This window comes from Rhinatrema bivittatum, chromosome 2 (genome assembly GCF_901001135.1).
Source record: "Rhinatrema bivittatum chromosome 2, aRhiBiv1.1, whole genome shotgun sequence".
NCBI classification, from domain to species: Eukaryota; Metazoa; Chordata; class Amphibia; order Gymnophiona; family Rhinatrematidae; genus Rhinatrema; species Rhinatrema bivittatum.
The window spans coordinates 49,894,482-49,918,279 of record NC_042616.1 but is presented as its reverse complement, the minus strand read 5'-3'; the positions used below and the strand labels follow the sequence as shown (position 1 = coordinate 49,918,279).

Sequence of the window (23,798 nt, the reverse complement as noted above, 5' to 3'; positions counted from 1 at the left end):
CCCCTCGAACGGAGCGGCGAGCGGCAACGCAAGGAAAACTGAGAGCCGGCCGAACACAAACAAAAGCAAAAACCTTTTTTTTTTTTTTTTTTTACTGACGCTTGTCGCTGTCCCGGGTCCTGGAGCCCTGTACCTGCAGGGGTGAGTGAACCGGGCTCCCCGGTGTCACCCCTGACGCTGCTACTTGTGGAGCCGGGTCCTCGACCCTAGCAGCGGCCTCGACCAGGGGGGGGTAGTCCCCTCAGGACCTCTCAACCCCCCTGGGAGGCAGGGCAGCCGGGATCTGACTCTTCAATCAAAAGAACAAACCCCAATTTGGCAAAAAAAAAAACCACTAACTAGGCTCAAGAACTGATCACAAAAGAAAAACCCTAACCCTGACTAACTACCAGAATCAGGGCAGGCAGGGCTGTGACCGGACCTGCACCATCTACTGGAGACAGAGTAAGACTGAGGGGCTGTGACTGGCACAGGGGCATATATGGCTCCGCCCACAAGTTTTGCTCTGTCTCCATCTACTGGTGCGGAGTCACAACCCAGGTGTCCTGGACTGATCCTGGTACGTACAGGGAAAAACTGATTATATACAAAAAAAAAATTGCTCTCCTTTTTTAACGCTGGCACCAGCAACCTGGTTCCACCTGATTAATGTTGCATCCATTGTTTTAGAATAGGTTCCCCCTGCCCCAAAATGTTGCTCAGTTCCTAAAAATACTTAAGCCCTCTTTCCTGCAACATCATCTCACTTTATTGAGACTCTGGAACCCCGACTCCCTCTGGAATGGGGAGCATCTCAGAGAATGCTACCCTGGATGCTCCAGATTTCAACGTTCTACCTCAAAGCCTAAAACTGGCTTCCAGGATTCCCTCCTACACTTTTTTATGTCATTAGTACCCACATGTACCATGACATTGGCTCTTCCCAAGCAATGTGTAAAATCCTATTTAGGTAACACTTGAGGTCCGCCGCCTTCACACCAGGCAGGCAAATTACCAAGTGATACTCACGTCCACCAGCCACCCTGCTATCTACATTCCTAATGATCAAATCGCCCACTATGATGACCGGCCTAACTCTTCCCTCCTAGGCACAAGCCCTTGGAGACTCATCCTCAGTGTGAGAGGATTTGCCATCACCTGGAGAGATTTTATCTACAGGATCACTTCTTGCTACACCGATGTGATGCTCTTCTTCCAAGTAACTTTGTTTCTCCAATGCAAGCTGGCAAACTAGCATTGGGACTTAGCTACTATGTACTTGAAGGTCTTTTCTAGAAACCTCTCTGTCTGCCTCAGTGCCTCCAGAGATTGGACTCATTTTCTGAGAGCTAGGAGCTCTTTGCATTGAGCGCACACATACAACTTCTTGTGGAAAGCTAGATAGAGAGTTAAAGTGGACCGGAAGAACTTTGTATGCACACTTGGGATACTGGCACAAAGCAATCACCAATAAATAAATGAGGATCAATATTAATTGCACAAAGCTTAATACAAAATTTTCTAAACATGTTAGTTTCACATGCTCTTTCTTAAGACTGCTTAGTAAGTAATAAGTCGAAATAGGAACAGGAAACATCTGACAAGGGCCAGTGTCTGAACAGTTTGTGGCCAATGCAGTAGCAGGATGTGTCCTGGCAGAAACTACAATTAAGACATAAATCTGCTGAAGTTATGAGTTCTAAATAAGACCAACTGAATTTGCAAAATCTGGACTGTGATGGACATGGTCTGCGGGCACTGGGGGCACCAATGAAAGCCGGACCGACATACGGTCAATGACCGGTGGCCACCAGGAAGCGGGATACCGAGAATCGATCGCAAAGAAGCAGGAAAAAAGTTTTTAAACCTACTGCGTCGAGGAGGCACAGACTGCAAAGGGGGACCCAACAATGTAAGGGGAAAAATACTCTTATTTTTACACAAAAAACCCAAGAAATATGCAGAGTTCCAAGAACCGCGAGGCAACTGCACCGTGGAAAAAGAGAGACTGAAGAGGGACCTCCCGTGGACGCATGGATAGTGGCATGCTGGGCATGCTCAGTGTGCCAGTCAAAGCTTCTAGAATCTTTGACAAAAGTTTCCATGCCGGGCTCCAACTGATGATGTCACCCATCTGTGAGGACTATCATCCTGCTTGTCCTAGGAGGATGTGTGTTGCTCCTGCGTCTTGGCTCCTGCTTGTTCCTGCTTCCTGTCTGTGATCCTGGTTGTCTTGCCTCATCCAGCCTTGCCTCGTCCTGTATCTTCTGTCTTTGTTCACCCTTAGCCTGACTTCTGGAGTCTAACCTTTTGCCTGGACTTGAACATGACTGCATGCTGCCTGGACCTGACCACAATTGCCTGGCACCTGGACCTGCCACGCTTGCTTCCTACCTGCCCCAACTTTGGCCTGCTGGCCACCAGAACCCAAGGGCTCAACCTGCGAGGGAGGCAGCTGGTATAGATGAAGCTCCAGTCTTGTCCTGCTACAGGGCATGTTCACCAGCTGTCGGCATAGTTATGTTCGCCTATGAGGCAGCGTCAACTACGGCACAGCAACAAGGGCTCACTCCCACATCACCTATCATGTGGTTCTTGTACTCTTAATTGGATAAGAGTCAATAATGTTTATGCTGCTCTTGTGAGAACAGGAGTGGAGGTGGGGGCAGGCAATGGCCTGATGAATTGACTAATTGCAGGCCTCTCCCTCTTCTCTTCTCGCTGCTCTTGCACAAGCTGGGGGGTGGGGTGATATGAGAAGTAGACTGATAACTTACTAGTTGTGCAGTGAGGATGCACAGTTACAACCCAAAAACCTAGATTTTCTCATTAGGGGGGGGGGGGGTTTGGGGTTGTAACTGAAAATGAGAAGTCCTAATTTTAAATAAAACAAACAGCAACATAAAATGCTAGTTTATTACAAAAAAAAAGACATTAATAATCATAATCAGCCATGTTTTTAATATGTAATTCTGCAGTAGTTTGTTCTGATCTGATAACACTACACTACCTGTAATCGCATCTTAATACTCACTCGTTATGGCAGGGTCAGGACGTTCTATGGCACACGGCTCTTCCTCCTCTTTAATGATGACTGAAAACACAGATGGGATAAGCAGGAGGTCGATGCTGGTCCTGGGGTTATTTTCCTTTCCTTCAGAGAAAGATTGATCACTGCAGCCGTGCGGCTCATCCTCTTGTTTAATGCTCAATAAACGTTCAGGACCAGCAGCTACAGAATCTGAGTATATTTGCAAACATAAATACATCATTGTTCAAAATGTGAAATTATCACCATGTGAAAATCAACATTCTGAAAACAAGAGTGGTACACAAAAAAATAAATACATTAAATGAATGTGTGATAAGATATTACAAATTTAATATCAATAAAGGCATATTTACAATCAAATCAAACATAAAATTAGAACAATGATTGATCCAATACACCCGACATGGCCATGTTTCAACTAGATGTCTGCTTCAGGGGTGATTATATATTTGATCTTTCTTATTCCCTCCTAGCTAAGAGGAAACATGGCTGACCACTGGACCATAAATGAGCTTAAAAGTCACAAACCTAAAAACAGCTGTAAAAATTCCAAGGCACCCTAAGAGGCACCAGAAATGGCAAATTGAAAATTCTTCCTTACTTATTTGTAAACAGAAATCACAGCTCACAGTGGACAGTCTGCAGCACTTCACCATAGATTGAATCAATATTATTGATTTCCCATTTCTGGTGCCTCTTAACGGTGCCTTGGAATTTTTACAACAGATTTTAGATTTATGACTTTTAAGCTTCTTTATGGCCCAGTGGTCAGCCTCTTCTCCTCTTAGCTGGGAGCGAACAAAGATGATCAAATATATAAATTACTCCTGATGCAGACATCTTGTCGAAACATGGCCCATGTCAGGTGTATTGGCTCCATCATTGTGCTAATTTTATGTTTAATTTTATTGTAAATTTGCCTTTATTGATATTAAATTTGTAATATGTTATCACACATTTTAAATATTTATTTTGTTTTACTATTTATTTTTTGTGCACTGTTGTTTTCAATTTTATTTGTGTGGTTCGCCTACCTCTCTATTTATTTTTCTTGAAATCAACATTATACCAACTCATGACTGAAGGAACTGATGTAATTGCTGATGGACCTCTTACTCTGGCGGCCAATGCAATAAGCTGAATATTAAAACTGCACACTGAAATTCAGTGCAAGTTTAACACACAAACTTTTTATTTATTTATTAAACTCCTGATGCAGTAAGCTAATAGTATGAGATTGGAGTAAAGAGAAAGGCGATCAAAATGATAAAGGGGATGGACCAGCTCCCCTATGAGGAAAGGTTAAAGAGGGCTGTTCAGCTCGGAGAAGAGACGGCTGAGGGGGGATATGATAGAGGTCTTTAAAATCAAGAGAGGTCTAGAATGGGTAAATGTGAAACGGTTATTTAATAGAAGGAATAGGGGACACTCCATGAAGTTAGCAAGTAGCACATTGTTCTGTCTGTCTTGGCCTGATTCCCTGGTACTGACCTCAGCTTCGGACACAGATGATGTTCGCTTAAACACAATTCCTACTGCCAGCCGTGGGGTGGGGGAGAGATGGCTCCATGCCAGAGGATCGTGTGGCTGACGCCTGCATCTCAGCATCAGATCAGGCAGGAGTTTGGTTTATCTCCACCCAATGCAGTGTACAAAACTGGGGTGGCAAGCTATTCTTTTGGGGTGGTCCTTGCTGCCCCGTAGCAACACCCATGCCCCAGTAAAAGTTAGATAAACTGACCCTGTGTTAGCCTATATTAGTAGAACATCACACAAGTATAAAGTCTTAGAAACTGAACTTGCTTAAGTCACTATCATGGCAAATATTTATCAAAATCTTTAGAAGGATATTGACCAGCCTGTGATAATAATCTCCTTTTTATCTTGTTGAACTAAGATCAAAGAAGCTGTCAGTAAGCGCCAAATGAAAGACAGAAATATCATTGTAAACAACTTAATCAAATTAGCCCCTAAAAATTCATGTGCCGCCAGAAGGGTGAGTAAGAGAGAAGAGATATTCCCATATCCGATACTAGGAGTACAAGAGGAAAGAGAACAAAGGAATGGACTCCCTTAGGGACAAGTCAGCCATAGTCTGCTCAGGAAGCCCAGGGAAGTGGGGATCCTTGGTACAAGCGTGTCATTATCCTCTGCAACACCCAGCACAGGCGATGGGCTCCGATCCCAAGAGACAGAATCACTGAAGGACATGCCCGCCAGTTTGCTGGGCAAGTCCCAGGAAAAGGACAGTACTCCGAAAAGGGGGCGAATCATTCCCTACAGGGTGTTGAAGAGAAGCTCCTTTCAGAAAGGAGCTCAGAAAGACATGAACTGGGGTTGTCCGGGACTCCTGGCACTACGGCCGCCGGTTGCTTAGCAAACAATTCAAAAGCTTGGAAATTCCAAACTGTCACTTGGGAGGCTCCTTCAAGGGGGGGCACGAAACAGACATGGGAGACACATGCGAGTCCATTCAGGGCGTCTGCTATTAGCCAACGTGCATCATTAATAAACACAAGGTGGCTCTTTCCACTATTAGCTGCGTTATATATTATTTTACTTATTTATTTAGCAGGTTTTATCATCTGCAATCTCCACAATAGATTGATGCGAATTACAAACATACATTCATAATACTTATTACATACAACAGAATAAAACAACTAAAACCAATGACTCAAGCATAAAATCACATATTAAAATAAAATGCTTTAATTTGTTTCCTGAAAACCTTAACAATCTCAATACATCGTAGTTCTGTAGGTAAAGCATTCCATAACATGGGTGCAGCATAAGAAACGGCTCTGTCGCGTGTAGCCTGCAATTTATATCCCTTAGAGATGGTACCTTCAGCAGATTATTTTCCTGAGACCTTAAAGTCCGACCAGGGACATTTCCAGTTAGTAAAACGGCCAGTTTACAAGGGCCACTTTTTTAAATTGTGATCTCTGAGACCCACCTCCGTAAACACAAGAGCCACAGTATTCTGCATTGACTGTAAAGCTTGCAGATGCTTTTTAGGGAGATCTATATTAAAGTGTTACATAAAATTCTGAAAATGGTAAGGAGTTTTAGTGAGACCGCATAGTTATGTTGCTACAGACATCCCAAATATAAAGCTTCCCTTCAGACAAGATGAGTCATGCTTTCTTTACACCATACATTGAATGGATTATAAACATTATTTTAAATAAAAACAAAATTTACATTGCTTGCTTGATAATCGTTTTAGAATTTATAAAAGGTTTACGATGTCCAATAGAAAAATAGCAACACTGAATCCCAGGCTTCTAAAAATGATGTCAATGGTTTCATAGCCAAATTTGCATGCAAAATGACAGAAGCAGAAGCACTAACTCCAATACCAATAGCGATGCAGCTATTTATTCTGTTTTGATAACACAACATTCATCCGTACTCATTTCTTTTACTCACTCATCATGGGCGCTTCTCTTCTCTCGGAGTCAGGATGTTCTGTGGCATACGGCTCCTCCTCTTGTTTAATGCAGAATGAAAATACAGATGTGATAACAGGGAGGCCTGTGCCAGGACTGGTGCTATCTTGCCTTGCCTCAGAGACAGATTGATCACTGCAGCTGTGAGGCTCATCCTCCTCTTTAATCCATGATAAAACATCAGGATTAGCAGCTGCAGAACCTGGGGTGTGGTAAGCAAACACATAAATATGATCATGGCTGAAAATGTGAATTTATCACTTGTGCTTAATTATGTGGTAATCTACATAAGAGCAACACATCTTACAGTGTTAGAGGTCACTAGAAGGGATGGGTACAGTAAGCTGGGCACCATATTTGGAGGATCAGCTGCAGCCTGGCAAGGTTTTTCCTCAAGAGAGGTACAGAGCACACGGAGTTCACAAGATCTTTAGATGTCATTGCAAAAATTAACTGCCACAGCTGTAACATTATTCCAGAGTCAGACGTGAGTGCTGGGACCAGAAGCTAACATCACTTAACCCAAGGTGACGGAAAACTGTATTCCTCAGCTTGGAGGTCTGAAATGGAGTTCGGTAGCAGGCTGGGTTCTTCCTACAGAGCCAGGTTAGGGAGCCAAAAAAGGAACAGAAGGTTTCAATCCCGCCTTCCTCTAAGCTAAGAGGATGGTTTCTTTATCAATGGGGCCTAAACAAAAAAAACCTGACACGACCCTTGCTCCATGTCCAAGTGGACCCTTGAACTATTCAACACTCCAGAAGGGTCTCTCTTTCTTTCAGCCTCTGACTCCTTTGGTCTCTCTCCCACACTTTTCCCTTCCCATGTCCTTTCACCTCACGACCTCCTTCCAGCTTCTCTAATGAAAGGACTAATGAGGGAGCTCAGAGATGTACTGGCGGGTCCGCTGCATGACCTGTTCAACAGATCCCTGGAAACGGGAGTGGTGCCGAGTGATTGGAGAAGAGCGGTGGTGGTCCCGCTTCACAGGAGTAGGAGCAGAGAGGAGGCTGGAAACTACACGCCGGTTAGCCTCACCTCAGTGATGGGAAAAGTAATGGAGTCACTGCTGAAAGAAAGAATAGTGAACCATCTATAGTCGGAAGAATTGCTGGACCAGAGGCAGCATGGATTCACCAGGGGAAGGTCCTATCGGACAAATCTGATTGACTTTTTTGATTGGGTGACTAGGGAATTAGATCGAGGAAGAGTGTGCGATGTCATCTACTTGGATTTCAGCAAAGCTTTTGATACGGTCCCGCACAGGAGGCTTGTGAATAAAATAAGAAGCTTAGGAGTGAGTGCCGAGGTGGTGGCCTGGATTGCAAACTGGTTGATGGACAGAAGACAATGCGTGATGGTAAATGGAACTTACTTTGAAGAGAGAGCAGTGTTAAGCGGAGTGCCGCAAGGATCGGTGTTGGAACCGGTCCTCTTCAATATCTTTGTGAGCAACATTGTGGATGGAATAGAAGATAAGGTTTGTCTTTTTGCAGATGATACTAAGATCTGCAACAGAGTGGACACGCCGGAAGGAGTGGAGAGAATGAAACGGGATTTAAGGAAGCTGGAAGAGTGGTCGAAGATATGGCAGCTGAGATTCAATACCAAGAAGTGCAGTCATGCATATGGGGTGTGGAAATCCAAAAGAACTGTATTTGATAGGGGGTGAAGGGCTGATGTGCACGGAGCAGGAGAGAGACCTTGGGGTGATTGTTTTGCTGACTTTAGATCGTTAGACACTATGTGACAAAGCGATAACTAAAGCCAGAAGAATGCTGGGCTGCATAGAGAGAGGAATATCTAGTAAGAGAAAGGAAGTGATGATCCCCTTGTACAGGGCCTTGGTGAGGCCTCACCTAGAGTACTGTGTTCAGTTCTGGAGACCGTATCTACAAAGGGACAGAGACAGGATGGAGGCGGTCCAGAGAAGGGCGACCAAAAAGGTGGATGGTTTTCATAAAATGACTAATGAAGAGAGATTGAAGAACCTAAATATGTATACCCTGGAGGAAAGGAGAAGCAGGGGCGATATGATACAGACTTTCAGATACTTGAAAGGTTTTAATGATTCATGGTCAACAACAAACTTTTTACGTTGGAAAAAAAAATCAGTAGAACTAGGGGTCACGATTTGAAACTCCAAGGAGGAAGACTCAGAACCAATGTCAGGAAGTATTTCTTCATGGAGAGGGTGGTAGATGCCTGGAATGCCCTTCCGGAGGAAGTGGTGAAGACTAAAACTGTGAAGGATTTCAAAGGGGCATGGGATAAACACTGTGGATCCATAAAGGCTAGAAGATGGGAATGAAGAGAAGAGCCAAGGGTGTGGATTACTGGAGTGGAGGCTACTACCTGGTGATTACTACCCTTACTCAATAAGCCTTCGCACGGTTAATGCAACTCCAACATTGCTCTCTGCTTCAACGGCAAGGGGAAATATGGAAAAGAGGATTTGCATTCAGTTAACAACCAACAAGGACTGAACTTCACAATCTGGGTAAACAAATAAGCGTGGGGGTAGCTTGCTTATTACGGCAGTTACTACCCTAAACCAATTAAGCCTGATACTTCACTTTGAATGCATATACAGCGTTGCTCTCTGCTTAAACAGCAGGGATAAATGTGGAAAAGAGGATTTAGGTTCAGACAACATCCAACAAGGCATTGATCTGTGCAGTCTGGGTAAACAAGCATCGGGGTAACTTGCTTGATGCGGCGGTTACTACCCTTAACCATTAAGCCTTATGCTCACCTTTGATGCAACTCCAACATTACTCTCTGCATCAATGGCAAGGGATGGCAGAAATTTTGAATCAAACAGTTACCAACAAGGGCCCTGAACTTGGTGGTTGAAACAGATAAGTATGGGAAAATAAGTGTGGAAGCTCGCTGGGCAGACTGGATGGGCCGATTGGTCTTTTTCTGCCATCATTTCTATATGTTTCATTTCATTTCTATGAATTTGTATTTTATTATTGGTTTCTATTCCCTATAAGAGGTGTCAGGGTGTATTTAATATTGCCCACTCTAAAAGTTAATAAAGAAACCTTCTCTTTAAATTTCATGATGGTTTCTTTCAAAGCTGCAGGACGGCTGACCATTAAGGCTATTAGCTTTCTGCTTTAGTTCAGCTTTGAATTCTTGAAAGGGTCCCTTGCCATTCCCTGGAGACTCCAAGACATCTAGCCAACCACATTTACCTTCATTCAAGTTGACTCTGCAAGTCAGAAAGAAACTTTCTCCTCCTTGGGACTGACATTGGAAAGAGCAGTGGCCAATTTTAGCAGCCATCTTATACAGAAGTCCCCGTACTCTGTAAGTTATTAGATTAACTGAGTGGCAGCTGATGCTGTATCTAGTGAAATGTATACAGTGAAGACTGGCTGCTTCTATTCCTACTGAAAGAAAGCACCATCTCTCTTTGCCTCTCTCTCCTGCTGCTCCCTACCTGATTAACTGTCTACCTTCCCTCTTCCTTTCCTTATTTCGCCACACCCTCCCTGTCCACGTCTGCTCTGCCTCCTCTCCTTTGTCCACTGTGCACCACACCTTCCTGATATGTCTTCCCCCTTTCCCTGCTCTCTAATATATTGCTCTGGGTCCTGATAGCACAAATCTGAAAATGCGGTAAAGATGATCACGTGCAGCGCCTGGACCTTAGCTTAAAAAGAGTACAAGGAATGGTCACTGCCATCTGGCATTTTTACTGATGGAGTAGGAAATGCGATTAAAAACAAACCATTTTCTCGGTGTGCCATTAAACCCATGCAATAACTGGTCATGATGATGTCACAATGCCAGTGATGTAATAATTCTGTGACACGGGCTCCTGGCACCATAAAGCCACAGTGCTTCCAGCTGGTCTTCATTAGTCAGCACTACTGCATGTGGGAACCAAGTTTATAGGAGAGAATAAGGCTCCTACAGGTAAGTCACTGTGTGCTGTGACTTGAGTTTGGAACGGGTTCAGATCTTTTCACATTTCCATGCTTCGTTACCTCATTCTCACAGGGAAAACAATAATAGCACAAGTATAAAACCTGTGAGCAGTAAAGTCATCGTCAGGGCTTCAGTTCCTCTCACTGTTTCCTCACGGTAATCTGTAAATGTTTATCAGCTTTTTTTTCCTGCAGAACTTGAGATTCTGGAAATTAACTGTTCACAAACTCAATCACCTGGTTATAAAATGTCCTGGTTTGTCTCCTGCTTTTCAAGGAAACTTTTGCCTTTTGATCCAAGAATTTTCTAATTCTCCACTGCCAGGCTAAGGCTCATCCAGGCAACCATGTACCCTTCATGATATTATTACCAAGGTAGAAAATGAACATGTAGAACTTGTTTTGGAAATATTTGCCCCATTCACACAATGTGAAAGCACGAAGATACCGAGGTGGTCGCGACTTCTGATGGCTTGATCCAAGGACTATGCTACTACTTTTCAGCTACCTAGAAAATAAACCAAAACTTAACCTAAAAATCACCTTACTTGCCCTTATTACAAAATAATAGTCTGCTTCTTTCAATACTTCTGGATAGGCTTGATTTATCAATAGGCTTAGGCATACTAGGCCTGTGCCTAGGGTGGCAAACATCTGGGGCAGCACGCTGGCTGAAAATTTGCTGCCTTCTAGCTGTGCTGAATCTTACTCAGCAGAGAACAGAGGTCTGCAGGAAACGAGGGGAGGGATGAGACTGGAGCAGACAGAGCAAAAGGAGATCATTTTGGGGAGGCTAATGGGGCTGTGAGGGGGAATAATGGGGGCTGAGAGGAGACTGGCTAGGATTGTGAGAAAGCAGGGAATGTGGGAGGGGACAGTGTGTGTGGAAGAGAGGGGATTAGTGCTGTGTGTGTACAGCACGAATTCCCCTCCCTCTCTCTCTCATACATAGCACTAATCCCCCCTTCTCTCATACACAGCACTAATCCCCCCATCTCTTGCTCTCGTACACATCACTAATCTCCCCTTTCTTTCTCTCATACACAGCACTAATCCCCCATCTCTCTCTCATACACAGCACTAATCCCCCCCCCCTCTCTCTTTCATACACAGCACTATATATGCCAGATTGAGTGGGAAGTTAGAGAAGGGAGGCAAAGGGGATCAGGGCCAGAATATGGCAAGGACATCTGCCTTCTCTCCTACTTCACCCAGCTCAATGCAGATCCTCTCTCCCTTGATCTCAGATTCTATGACCCTGACCCTGGAAGCTTCCTTCCTTCCTACCTCTCCCTTTCCCCCAGATCCTGGAACTCATCTCCAACCCCTCCTACTTCACAAATACTCTCTCCATCTCCCTCCTGTTTCCCTATTCCAGATTTCCTTCCCCACCATTTCCCATCCTCCCTATCCCCAGTCCTCTCTACTTTGCACATTGTTCCCTGACAGTTGTGAAATGATATTTTCTAATGTAGGTAGGACATGTCTTCCTCTTTCTTCATTAATTTTGTTTTCAAGTCTGGCCAAATTAGGCTGTTCTTCTTCAGAACTGCATATCATACTATAGGTTCTGCAATTGTCGCTATAATTCCATTTTGCTTCACTCTCTTCAATTATATTCTTCCTGTGCCTTTAGAAGCAGTGGAATTGGGACTCTGTGCACTATGCTGGCTGCACAGTCATCTTTCAGTGAAAATTTTACTGGATCCCCACATATCTTCCAGTCTTTTTATGAGTCCTACCTTTGTGGCCCTCAGTGTATAACAAAGTTGCCACTGAATTGCCCCTATCACCACACAAAGCAGAAAGCAAAAATATTTGATGAGCGGCTGAAGAGAGATCAAAATATGTCCTTTTGCACAAGTGGAACTAAAATGTCAGAGGAGACTTGCGCTGTAGCAGCTATGCAGGAACACTCGTTCATTCTCAGAAGGCATTCTTGGTTTTTCTGAGCTTGAGAGAGCTTTCTTTTCTTGTGCTTTCAGATGATGGAGTTCACTATCGGGCCGATTCAGTAAAGTCCGCAGGAGAGCGGATGAACGCCCGCTCTCCCGGCGCGCGCAATTCTGTATTTAAATTAGGTGGTGCGGTAGAAACAGGCAAAAGGAGGCGCTAGGGACACTAGCACGTCCCTAGCGCCTCCTTTTTGACAGGAGCTTCGGCTGTCAGCGGGTTTGACAGCCGATGTTCAATTTTGCCGGCGTCGGTTCTCGAGCCCGCTGACAGCCACGGGCTCGGAAACCGGGCACCGGCAAAATTGAGCGTCCGGTTTTCGGCCCGACAGCCCCCGGCCCATTTAAAAAATTTTTTTTCTTTACTTTTTTTTACCCTTCGGGACCTCCAGCTTAATATCAAAGTACGCGCGCGTGCTGTTTTTAAAATGTACCCCTATTTGAGTAAGTGGGCTTTTGGAAATTGCTACAATATGCCATTGAATTGTCCATAGAACTTAGCACATTTTATACGAGTAAATGGCTTTTGAAAATTGTTATGATAGTATGTTACATTTGCACACTTAAGTCCTTTGAAAATTACCCCTAAAAACTCACCTTTTCCCAGAGAGATCTGAGCTTCAGAAATATCCATCATTTTTTGGCTTTTATCTAACCCCTTCCACTCTTCTTCTGAGAAATCAATTGAAGCATCATTAAACATCACCAGCATCTGCAAAAGAATCACAGAACCCATGCATCATGTTCTTAGGCTTCCTAAACCATTGAACTAGGTTTAGCACATTCTAACTGGTGGAATGAGGCAGAAGCGACACATGAGGCTATCTATTTATTTATGTATTTAATTAAAAGTGCTTATTTTCCGTGCCCTCCAAAGTTCATGGCGGGTTACAACTAAAACATATATAATAAAACAAGATAAAGACACTGGCTTGACAACATAAATAAAAACTAAAATGAAATAAAATAATAAAATTATTGAGTGAAAAATAAAAATCAAATCAAATCCAAGGAGGAGATGGAAGAGAATGAGGTGATTAGGACAGTGATGGCTAACCTATGACACGCTTCTCAGCGGTGACACGCCGAGACGTTTTTGCTGACACGCACAGCGTTTCGTGGCCTATCGGGAAATTATTATTATATTTTTTTTTTTTATCGGCTGTGCCGACCCTTTAAAATTAGTTTTTTAGTATCCCCTCCACCACCACCCCCCCCCCCCCCCAATGCCCCTGGGAGCTGGGAGGCTCATGCGGCGCAGCGACAGGCAGATAGGCAGGGCCGTGGTGAGGCTCACGTCACCACGGCCCGAAGAAAAAGATCGCATTTAAACGCGCTGATGCTCCTCCTCCTTCCTGCCTGTGCGGCCCCGGAAGTAAACGTTGCCAGAGGGGCGTGGGCAGGAAGGCGGAGAAGCATCAGCGCGTGCAGAAGAGAAGCAGCACTTAAGGACCGCAGTGAATCCCAAGTCGCAGCGGCCCGAGAAGAGGAAGAGACCTGGTAGCAGGGCTGCCGCGGCCCGAGAAGATTAGGACCGCTGCAGAGCCCATCCTACGGCGACCCGTGAAGAGGAGGCCCAGAGGTGAGAGAGAGGTTGAGAGTCTGTAGAGGGTGTGTGTGTGTGTGTGCGTGTATGAGATGAGTTGAGGGATTGTGTGTGAGAGTGAGGACCTGAATGTTTGCAGATACAGCATGTGACATTGAGAGCCTGTGCTTGAGCAAGACAGCATGTGGGAGTGAGAGAGAGCCTGGGTGTGAGACTCAGACAGCATGTGCCAGTGAGAGACTGTGTGTATGAATGACTGTATGAGAGAGAGCATGTGAGAGTGAGAGAGAGAGAAATGCATGTGAGAATGAGAACTTGACTGTGTGTTTGAGGGAAGAAGATGGAGAGAAAAGAAACAGAAAAAAAGACAATATAAAAGGAATTGGCAAAAAAAATAAGAAAGGGAAGGTGGAAAAAAAAAGCCTGTGACCAACCAATTAGAAAACTAAGACAGCAAAGGTAAAAAAATAAATAAATTGGCTGCTGATTGTTTCTTTGTGAGCATAATTACCTGAGACTGCCGAGTGAGTTTCTCTGTGTTTGGATATCTTTTTCTACTGAATAGCAGCTTGAGGCTCTCTACTGCAGTGATTGCTTCGACCCCTTCCGGGTCTGACGTCAGAGGGAGGTGCCGTTTCAGACGTCCATAAAATCGGCGTCTGTTTGAAGTCATTTGCTGCTGACTGTTTCTTTGTGAGCATAATTACCTGAGACTGCCGAGTGAGTTTCTCTGTGTTTGGATATCTTTTTCTACTGAATAGCAGCTTGAGGCTCTCTACTGCAGTGATTGCTTCGACCCCTTCCGGGTCTGACGTCAGAGGGAGGTGCCGTTTCAGACGTCCATAAAATCGGCGTCTGTTTGAAGTCATTTGCTGCTGACTGTTTCTTTGTGAGCATAATTACCTGAGACTGCCGAGTGAGTTTCTCTGTGTTTGGATATCTTTTTCTACTGAATAGCAGCTTGAGGCTCTCTACTGCAGTGATTGCTTCGACCCCTTCCGGGTCTGACGTCAGAGGGAGGTGCCGTTTCAGACGTCCATAAAATTGGCGTCTGTTTGAAGTCATTTGCTGCTGACTGTTTCTTTGTGAGCATAATTACCTGAGACTGCCGAGTGAGTTTCTCTGTGTTTGGATATCTTTTTCTACTGAATAGCAGCTTGAGGCTCTCTACTGCAGTGATTGCTTCGACCCCTTCCGGGTCTGACGTCAGAGGGAGGTGCCGTTTCAGACGTCCATAAAATCGGCGTCTGTTTGAAGTCATTTGCTGCTGACTGTTTCTTTGTGAGCATAATTACCTGAGACTGCCGAGTGAGTTTCTCTGTGTTTGGATATCTTTTTCTACTGAATAGCAGCTTGAGGCTCTCTACTGCAGTGATTGCTTCGACCCCTTCCGGGTCTGACGTCAGAGGGAGGTGCCGTTTCAGACGTCCATAAAATCGGCGTCTGTTTGAAGTCATTTGCTGCTGACTGCTTCTTTGTGAGCATAATTACCTGAGACTGCCGAGTGAGTTTCTCTGTGTTTGGATATCTTTTTCTACTGAATAGCAGCTTGAGGCTCTCTACTGCAGTGATTGCTTCGACCCCTTCCGGGTCTGACGTCAGAGGGAGGTGCCGTTTCAGACGTCCATAAAATCGGCGTCTGTTTGAAGTCATTTGCTGCTGACTGCTTCTTTGTGAGCATAATTACCTGAGACTGCCGAGTGAGTTTCTCTGTGTTTGGATATCTTTTTCTACTGAATAGCAGCTTGAGGCTCTCTACTGCAGTGATTGCTTCGACCCCTTCCGGGTCTGACGTCAGAGGGAGGTGCCGTTTCAGACGTCCATAAAATCGGCGTCTGTTTGAAGTCATTTGCTGCTGACTGCTTCTTTGTGAGCATAATTACCTGAGACTGCCAAGTGAGTTTCTCTGTGTTTGGATATCTTTTTCTACTGAATAGCAGCTTGAGGCTCTCTACTGCAGTGATTGCTTCGACCCCTTCCGGGTCTGACGTCAGAGGGAGGTGCCGTTTCAGACGTCCATAAAATCGGCGTCTGAACGGCGCATCGCCGTCGGCGCGTCGCCAAAGCCGCGCCTAAGGGGCGCGGAGAGCGCCGCTACACGAGAAGAAACACACTAGGAAGTCGGGAGGTAAAGTGCCTGTTTTGCTTGATGCTTTTCGGAACAGTAGCCATCGGAACCTGTTTAATACAAACTGAGTCACCAGGCTCCTAATTGAACATTGTATTTGAAATGTTGTTTTCTTCACTTAATTGAAATAGTGTTGCCCCTTCCTCATAGTGATGCCACATACTAAGAGGAAGGGGAACATAGTAACAACATCAACACCAGTGGTTGATAGCAATCAACCCCGAATTCAGGAGTTTTTTGGAGGAACTATATTAATACCAGGAGCAGAAGTCGCTGGGACTGGAGTTCAGGAGCAGGAACACATTTCCCTGACTTATGAGACATCATTAAGCCCTGGTGCTCCATTAACACCTGAGCCACCAACGGGAAGAGGAGGAGGTGAATTTACATTTGAGGATACCACCCAGACTCTGGCTTTCTTATCACCTTCGGATAAAAGGGGGGTAGTGGGAATAGATCTCCCACAACTGACCCCTAAATCCCAAGTGGTAATCAACCAGAGTCAGGGCAGTAGTACCGTTTTGGCCTCTAGGGTAGAAAAGATGGAAGGCAGACAGGCGGAAACACTAGCAGGTCTATCAGTAATTGCTCCCACAAAATTTACTATGGAGGAAATTGGTGGTTTGATTCTTTCAATTCAAAAATCTATCAATGACTTGACAAAGACAGTTCAACAAAGTTTAGATAATAACAAAATTTTGCAGATAAAAACTGAAAAAATAGAAAAATCAGTGATAAAATTAGAACAAAAGGTTGAAGAGGTAGAAAAAGTTCAAGTAAATTTAATTAAATCAGAGAAATTTCAATTAAGTAAAATAGAACAGATGGAAAATCAAATTAGAAGAGCAAATTTGAGAATCCTTAATTTTCCTAGGACCCATCTGTTGTCTCCTAGAGAACTGTTTAAAAGTTATCTAATTAAAATTCTAAAGTATTCAGAGGATTCACTTCCCTTAATATCTAGGATATATTATATAACTCAGAGAACAGTAGGCACAGAAGGACCAGAACAAACTCAAGGAAATTTAAATGAGGATGTAAATGTATCTGAGCTGTTAGAAAAGTCGTCAGATTTAGAGATTAAAAATCGTGCCACTTTAATTATTCAGTGTGCAGATATTTCTCAAAGGGATCAAATACTTAGATTATATTTTAGAAATCAAAATTCTCAGTTTCATGGATTTCCAATTAGAATTTTTCCAGATGTTTCATTAACCACGCAACTGAGGAGAAAAGAATTTCTGTCTATGAGAGAAAGGGTTATTCAAAAAGGAGCAAAATATGTATTGCGTTTTCCTTGCAAATGCATTCTAACATATCAAAATTCAAGATACGTATTTAATTATCCAGATCAGCTGCGAGAATACCTAGATGCCTAATCCCATCGTAATATACCTTAGTAATAAGGAAAGAGTAAATAAAAGATATATATAGTTCAGACACAGTTATTTGTTGGTAATTGCTTAACAATAAAATGCTGCCCCTTTTTTTTCTGCATATTAGACAGGTTTCGTTATTACTTTCAGTACCAGTCCTAGATTATCACAGATGAGATCAAAAGATGTTTTCTGTAAAGTTGAAATTTGTGTTTTGTTTCAAGTATTTGGAGATCTATCTGTGTTTTATCTTCTGTAATGATTATATAAGTTTAATAAAAATAAAATTTTAAATAAATAAATAAATAAATTACTTTTTAGCGATTGGCACATGTAATATTTGGGAATGTGCAAGAATAGCAAGTTCTCTATGTGGATCTCACAATGTACGAGATCAGCATGGAGGAAGTGGAAGCCCACAGGGCCTGCACAGAGGAGGCAGCAGAATGGGCTTCAGTATCAGTAGCAGCAATCGGCACCTCCCCAATAGTCATGTGGCAGCAGTGACAGTGGCAGCAGAGGAATGAGAGAGGCTGTGAGGTTACTGGCAAAAGAAAGAGAGGGGGGTCTGCCTTTAGTGTGTGCTTGTGTATGAATTGGACTCTGCCTGGGGGTGTATGTGTGTGAATGCATGGGTGCCTGCGTGAGAATGAATCGGTGCCTGCCTGGAGGATGGAGCGGGAGTGGTGTGAGAATGACTGGGAGCTTGCCTGGGTGTGTGTGTATTTGGGAGTATGTGAGGGAGCCAGTGAGAGCATGAGTTTGTATGAGAAAATCCAGGGGAGTAAGAGTTTGTGTGGGGGGGGGGGGGGGGGGGGGGGGGAGGGGGAGAGAGTTTTAATTGAAGATTTAGCCAATGAAATTCAGCAACAAAAAAGTCATTAAGCAGGTAAGGTAAAGAATTATTTGTTTTTGCTTTATTAATAAATACAGTGCATATATTAAAATTATAACTTTTTGTTATTAATTAGAGCTACAAATATCACAAAATTATGGATTTTTCTAGAAGTGACACACCACCCGAGTTATACTTGTTTTTTTAATGAATTTTGACACACTGAGCTCAAAAGGTTGGCCATCACTGGATTAGGATGTACATAAATCTGGGAAGGCCTGCAAGAAGTGGTGTTTGAGAGCTTTTTTAAAATCTTTCTTGTTGGAGATTAATCTTAAATCAGGAGGTAATGTATTCCAGAGGATGGGGCCTGCAATTGAAAATGCTTGTTCCCTTTTTACAGTTAAGTGTGTTATTCTGGGTGATGTGACTTGTAGCGGAAGTTTGTTTTTAGACCTAAGGTCCCTTCCTAGAGGGAATATAAATGTGTAATGTTGCAGGCAACCAAGTGGAGTTATTATTGTAAATCAAGTTATGAATAATTGTCAGGGTTTTGTAATGAATGCGCCATTTAACCGGAAGCCAACGTAGTTTGTGAAGAACTGGGTAAATATGATCATGGGGTCTGCTGTTGGTGAGAAGATGAGCTGCAGAATTTTGTAACAGTTGAATAGCTCGGATAGTGGTTTGAGGAAGGCCTAGATATAAGGAATTGCAATAATCTAGGCCAGACAGGATTAGAGCTTGGAGTATTGTACGGAAGTGATTTGGATCAAGTAGTAATTTTGGTGTCTTAGAAGGCGAAGCTTATGGTAGGATGATTTGAGTAGGGTTTTAATGTGTGTATTAAAGTTGAGTTTTGGATCTAGTATAATGCCCAGGTTACGAACTTGTGTCACAATGTTGATGGTGGAGTTGGCAATGCAAATAGAAGTGGATATATCATCAAAATGGGGGTTTCCCAGAATCAGTATTTTGGTTTTAGATAGATTTAAACTGAGTTTACTGTGTAACAACCATTTTTTGACAGTAAATAGTGAAAATTCTAGAAATTTCAGTGTATCGTTCCATGCGTGTTTGGTGGGAAAGTAGAACTGAATATCATCAGCATATATTCTGTAGGCTACACCTAGAAATTTCAGTGTATCGTTCCATGCAGGACCCATACTATGGAACTCCATGCCCTTGGAGTTAAGGTTACAAAGAGAAAACAAAACCTTTAGAAAAAAATTTAAAAACCTGGCTCTTTAAACAAGCTTTTCAAAAAGAGAAGGGAGAATAGAAACCAGGGAAGTGTAAGGTATGAATAACTGAACACCAGCACACATGGCAGTAATCACTAAGTGTGTAGTTTTTTAATTGATAGTGCATCACTAAAGGATAAGTTACAATTATAAAGCTAGTTTTGTACTCTAAACTAATAGAGAGACCCGGACATTTATCACATTTAACAATTAATATTGATAACAAAATAGGTTACCGAACCTTATGGCACCTGTGTAATCTGACAGATTTTAGCATCATTAATATTATGTGCCTTATTGTAAACCGTTGTGTCTGTACCTATCTTAACGACGGTATAGAAAAAATTTTAAATAAATAAATAATAAATAATTGCATGATTGATGGGAAAGTAGAACTGAATATCATCAGCACATATTCTGTAGGTTACATCTAGAGTGGAGAGTAACTGACAAATCTGAGTAAGATATATATTGAACAAAGCAGCCGATAATGTGGATCCTTCAGGAACACCGATGTTCAGAGGAAAGGGAATTGAAGTTTAAACCTGTTTTATAGGTATAATTGAAACCAACTGAAAACTGTTCCAGAAATGCCTAGGTTGGAGAGAGGAGTTAGTAGGATTTGATGGTTTATGATGTCGAAAGCTGCAGAAAGATCGAGAAATACAGAGATGTAGGAAGTTCCTGAGTCAAAACCATGGTGAATGATGTCAGTACTCGAAATCAGAAGCATTTCTGTGGTATAGTTAGGCCAGAAACCAAACTGGTACTGATCTAAGAATAAATGTTCGTCAAGAAAGGATGTAAGTTGTTTTAGTACAACAGACTCAGTAATTTTTGCAAGGAATGGCAGCAAAAAGACAGGACAGAAGTCAGAGAAAGTAGGGTTATTGGTTATTTTTTTGAAAATAGGAGTGACTGCAGCGATTTTTAGACAATCCGGTAGGATACCTGTAGTAAGTGAAGAATTCACAATATTGGCGATGGGTAAGCAAGTATTATCTTTAATTGTTTTGAAGAGACTGGAGGAACATGGAAAGCTAGGATGGGATATTGCTTTCATTTTAGAGATAATTTGCAAAATTTCAGTGCTAGCGACTGTTTCAAAGGTATTCCATGATTGCGTTGCTGGGGTGGATGTTAAAATTGGAAGAGAACTAGGAAAGGCTGAAACAATTTTTTCGATTTTTGATTCAATGAATTTTCTGAAAGCGTTACTTAGATCCATGGATGTGTTAATATTGGGATAGGCAGGACTTTTATTGTTATAGTTAATAATGGATTTCACAATATTGAATAGAGTTTTAGGGTTATTGTTGGAACGTGCAATTTGAATGGAAAAGCAGGCTTTTTTAGCATCATTGACAGCTGTTCGATAGAGAGTTCAGTATTGAAAGAGGTTAGGTTGTCTGTGCATTGATGTTTTTTCCATTTGCTTTCAAGAGCTCAGAGTTTGCATTTGTGAATCTGTTATGCTTGAGTGAACCTTGGTGCAGATTTGCTTCTTTTTATTTTGATGATACGTGCTGGGGCAATTTTGTCGAGGGTGTTAATTAAAGCACTATTCCAGATAGCTACCAATTTGTAGGTATCGGAGGTGGAAGAATTATTAATTAAAGGCAGAAAGTTGTTGGTGAAAATCTCCAGGTCAATATGTTTGTGTTTGTTTTTTAAGATAGTTGGTGGACCATTAAAGTTTGTCAGTTGGTTGATTTTTATAGAGGTATTTATCATGTAATGATCGGACCATGGTATGGGGGAAATAGTTGAACAGCATCCATAATGGGAAAGATGCATGATACTTTACACAAAGAAATTAAAATGGGATTTTTCTTTTGGCTCAGACATGGAATCAGTACCCGGCACCCCCAGCATCTTCAACGTCTGAGAGATCAGAGCTGGTAACTCACCTCTATAAAAGACAATTGTGCGCCTAGCTGCCAGCCACACAAGCGAGCCTGGATAGAGCACTCAAAAAACAAGCTCTGTCCAATACGCACACATTACGGATGCCCAAAATGTAGGTGCCCAATGCACGGACCAGGAAGGCGCCCAACTAAGTGCCCACCCAAGCATGCAAGCATGAACTGTCAGACACCGCTTCACAGCAGACTTTTGCGCAGAAAAACGAGTGAACAATGCCATGGCCTACCATACAGTGTCTAAGCGAAGCCTGAGAGCAGGCCCTAGCCAAAAAGGATGCTCAACTCACCAAGCTGCCACAACTCCCCAAGCTCTCCTGGAGATGGGCACGGACGTTGAATCGGTGCGCCGAGCTCAGAGACCAGAAGGGGCACAGAATCCCTAAATTAATTCCCCTTCTTTTTTTTATTTTTATATATTTACTCTTTACTTGAGTTCAGCCCGTCCCAGCTGCAGGAGGAGCGGGCAAATGCCTTCGCCGCATCGCTCGGCTTCCTGCACCCGCTAGCCTCTCAGCTGTTTGTCTCTCTACGGCTAAGTTCATGCTTGAAAACCAGCTACCGGACCGAGGCAGTCTTCTGAAGGAGGGATCCACAGATATCACCTCAGGAAAACTCGACTGTGGGAGGGCCCATAAGGTAACACCACAGGAGAGTGGGGCAAATTAATTGCTTTCTTCTTTCTCCTTATAAAAAATTTTTTTAAGCAATCCTCAGTAGGGAGATGCATGTCCACGATCTGCTGGAGACGGAGAATACTGAGGGGCTGATGTTAGTGCAGGGATTATATATACCGTGACGTCAGCCTTGCTCCATCTCCATCTGGTGGTAGAGGTGCATAACCCACTGGTGTGAATTAACCAGTCTGAATGCTAAGAAACAGAAAGTTTCACCACAGCAGCCAACAACTATTGTATACAAAAACAAACAGAGAAACTATGTAAATTTACATATAACTACAGAGGCAAAATGTGATTTAACCTTACTAAATCCCTCCATATGAAACTTCTCTATACCACAGAATACAAGGGCTCCCCCATTCCCAGGTGAATCTATTGCTGGGGACTCTACAGCACGTTTGCCGCCCCCAGGCTCATTCTCTGCGAACTCCTACCTGAGCAGAAGCCCCTGCAGGCGTTTCCTGCTCTGCTTTCCCGGGGATTTGTCAGCTGCTTGCAGACCGATTGAGCTCGTGGCGCTGGAACTTCAGGAATCCGAAGCACAGAGCTCTCTTCCTCGCTTCGTGACTGGGGCCTCTCAGGATAGGCTGCACAGAGCATGCTGGGACTTGGAAGCCTTCCCGGATAGAATCTCCGTCCTCAAACTCTGCCCAAGCTGAAAACCACAACTCCCAGCAGCACCACGAACATCCTGTTTCACTTTCACAAACTGCTGTAAGCAGAAATACTGAGCCCCTGCCTACAGGGATTAAAAGTGCACACTGAGAATTATTATTTACTTTAAATAAGTACATTCATCATGAGTTTACAAGAGACAACTGACTTCTGCTTATAAACTAGAGACGTTCCAGGTGATGTTATTAGCCTAGATTCCAAGAAAAAAAAAAACTGGATTTCTAAAATAATCTTGTGTGTGTCTTTCTGCCTATCGTTGTCCCCTTTGGTTCCCTTCCTCCCCTACTAATACTTTTTTTTTTTTTAGCTTTTCATCCAGTTTTAGCATCCCCTGATCCCTACTACACAGTTTTCATGCAGGGCTACTGCACGGGTGAATCTTTAAACTGGTGCTGGTTCCCAGGCTTACCTACTGGCGGTTGCTCCTGCACAGTACTCCCTCCTGCCACCGATGTCTCTGGTACAGCAGTAGCTCTTGCACAACAACCTCCTCTTTCTTCCCCACTGTCTTCTGACTGTTCTGAGCATCTGTCCTGCCGCCTTCTCCCTCTTCCCCAGTATATTCTGCCTTCTTGCCTCCTTCCCGCATCTGCTGCTTTTCCCAGCATTCATCCATCCACTCCCCCCTCCCCGAAGCATCCCTCAGCTGAACATAGTAGTGGGAGTCTTTGCTGCTGCTTCCCACCGCTCTCTACTGGCATCATGAGAATGTTCACTCTCGGATTAGCATCAACATATTCCTTCAGGCCCTGGGCCAAAAGTGGTTGACAACTGGTGGAAAGAGAGGGCAGGCTGATGACAGGGGTAACATTTTTCTCTTGGGTATTCAGTAGAGATGTGCAGCCAGAAAATATTTGTTTTTATTTTCAGATCAGTTCAGGTTTGGTTTTTTTTTCATTTCATTTTAAGTGCACTAAATTGATACAGCGTGCACTAAAAACAAAACAAAAAAAACCCCAAATGGATGAGAAGAGAGGAGCAATGGCAATCTCCACTGACCCATGCACCTTCCGACC

At 43.3% G+C, this 23,798-nt stretch overlaps 1 protein-coding gene across 1 annotated transcript in view; it reads right to left on the bottom strand.

Moving 5' to 3' along the window:
- Nucleotides 1-23,321, bottom strand: part of LOC115083923 (zinc finger protein 98-like) — a 48,239-nt gene extending 24,918 nt beyond the window's left edge. The window contains exons 1-5 of the mRNA XM_029588025.1: nt 23,192-23,321; nt 22,542-22,846; nt 12,974-13,088; nt 6,467-6,688; nt 3,014-3,220 (exon numbers count right to left, since the gene is read on the bottom strand). Coding sequence (XP_029443885.1) covers nt 3,014-3,220; nt 6,467-6,688; nt 12,974-13,088 — 544 coding nt within the window. The 5' untranslated portion in view covers nt 22,542-22,846; nt 23,192-23,321. The remainder of the gene's footprint in view (nt 1-3,013; nt 3,221-6,466; nt 6,689-12,973; nt 13,089-22,541; nt 22,847-23,191) is intronic.
- Nucleotides 23,322-23,798: the final 477 nt, after the last annotated feature.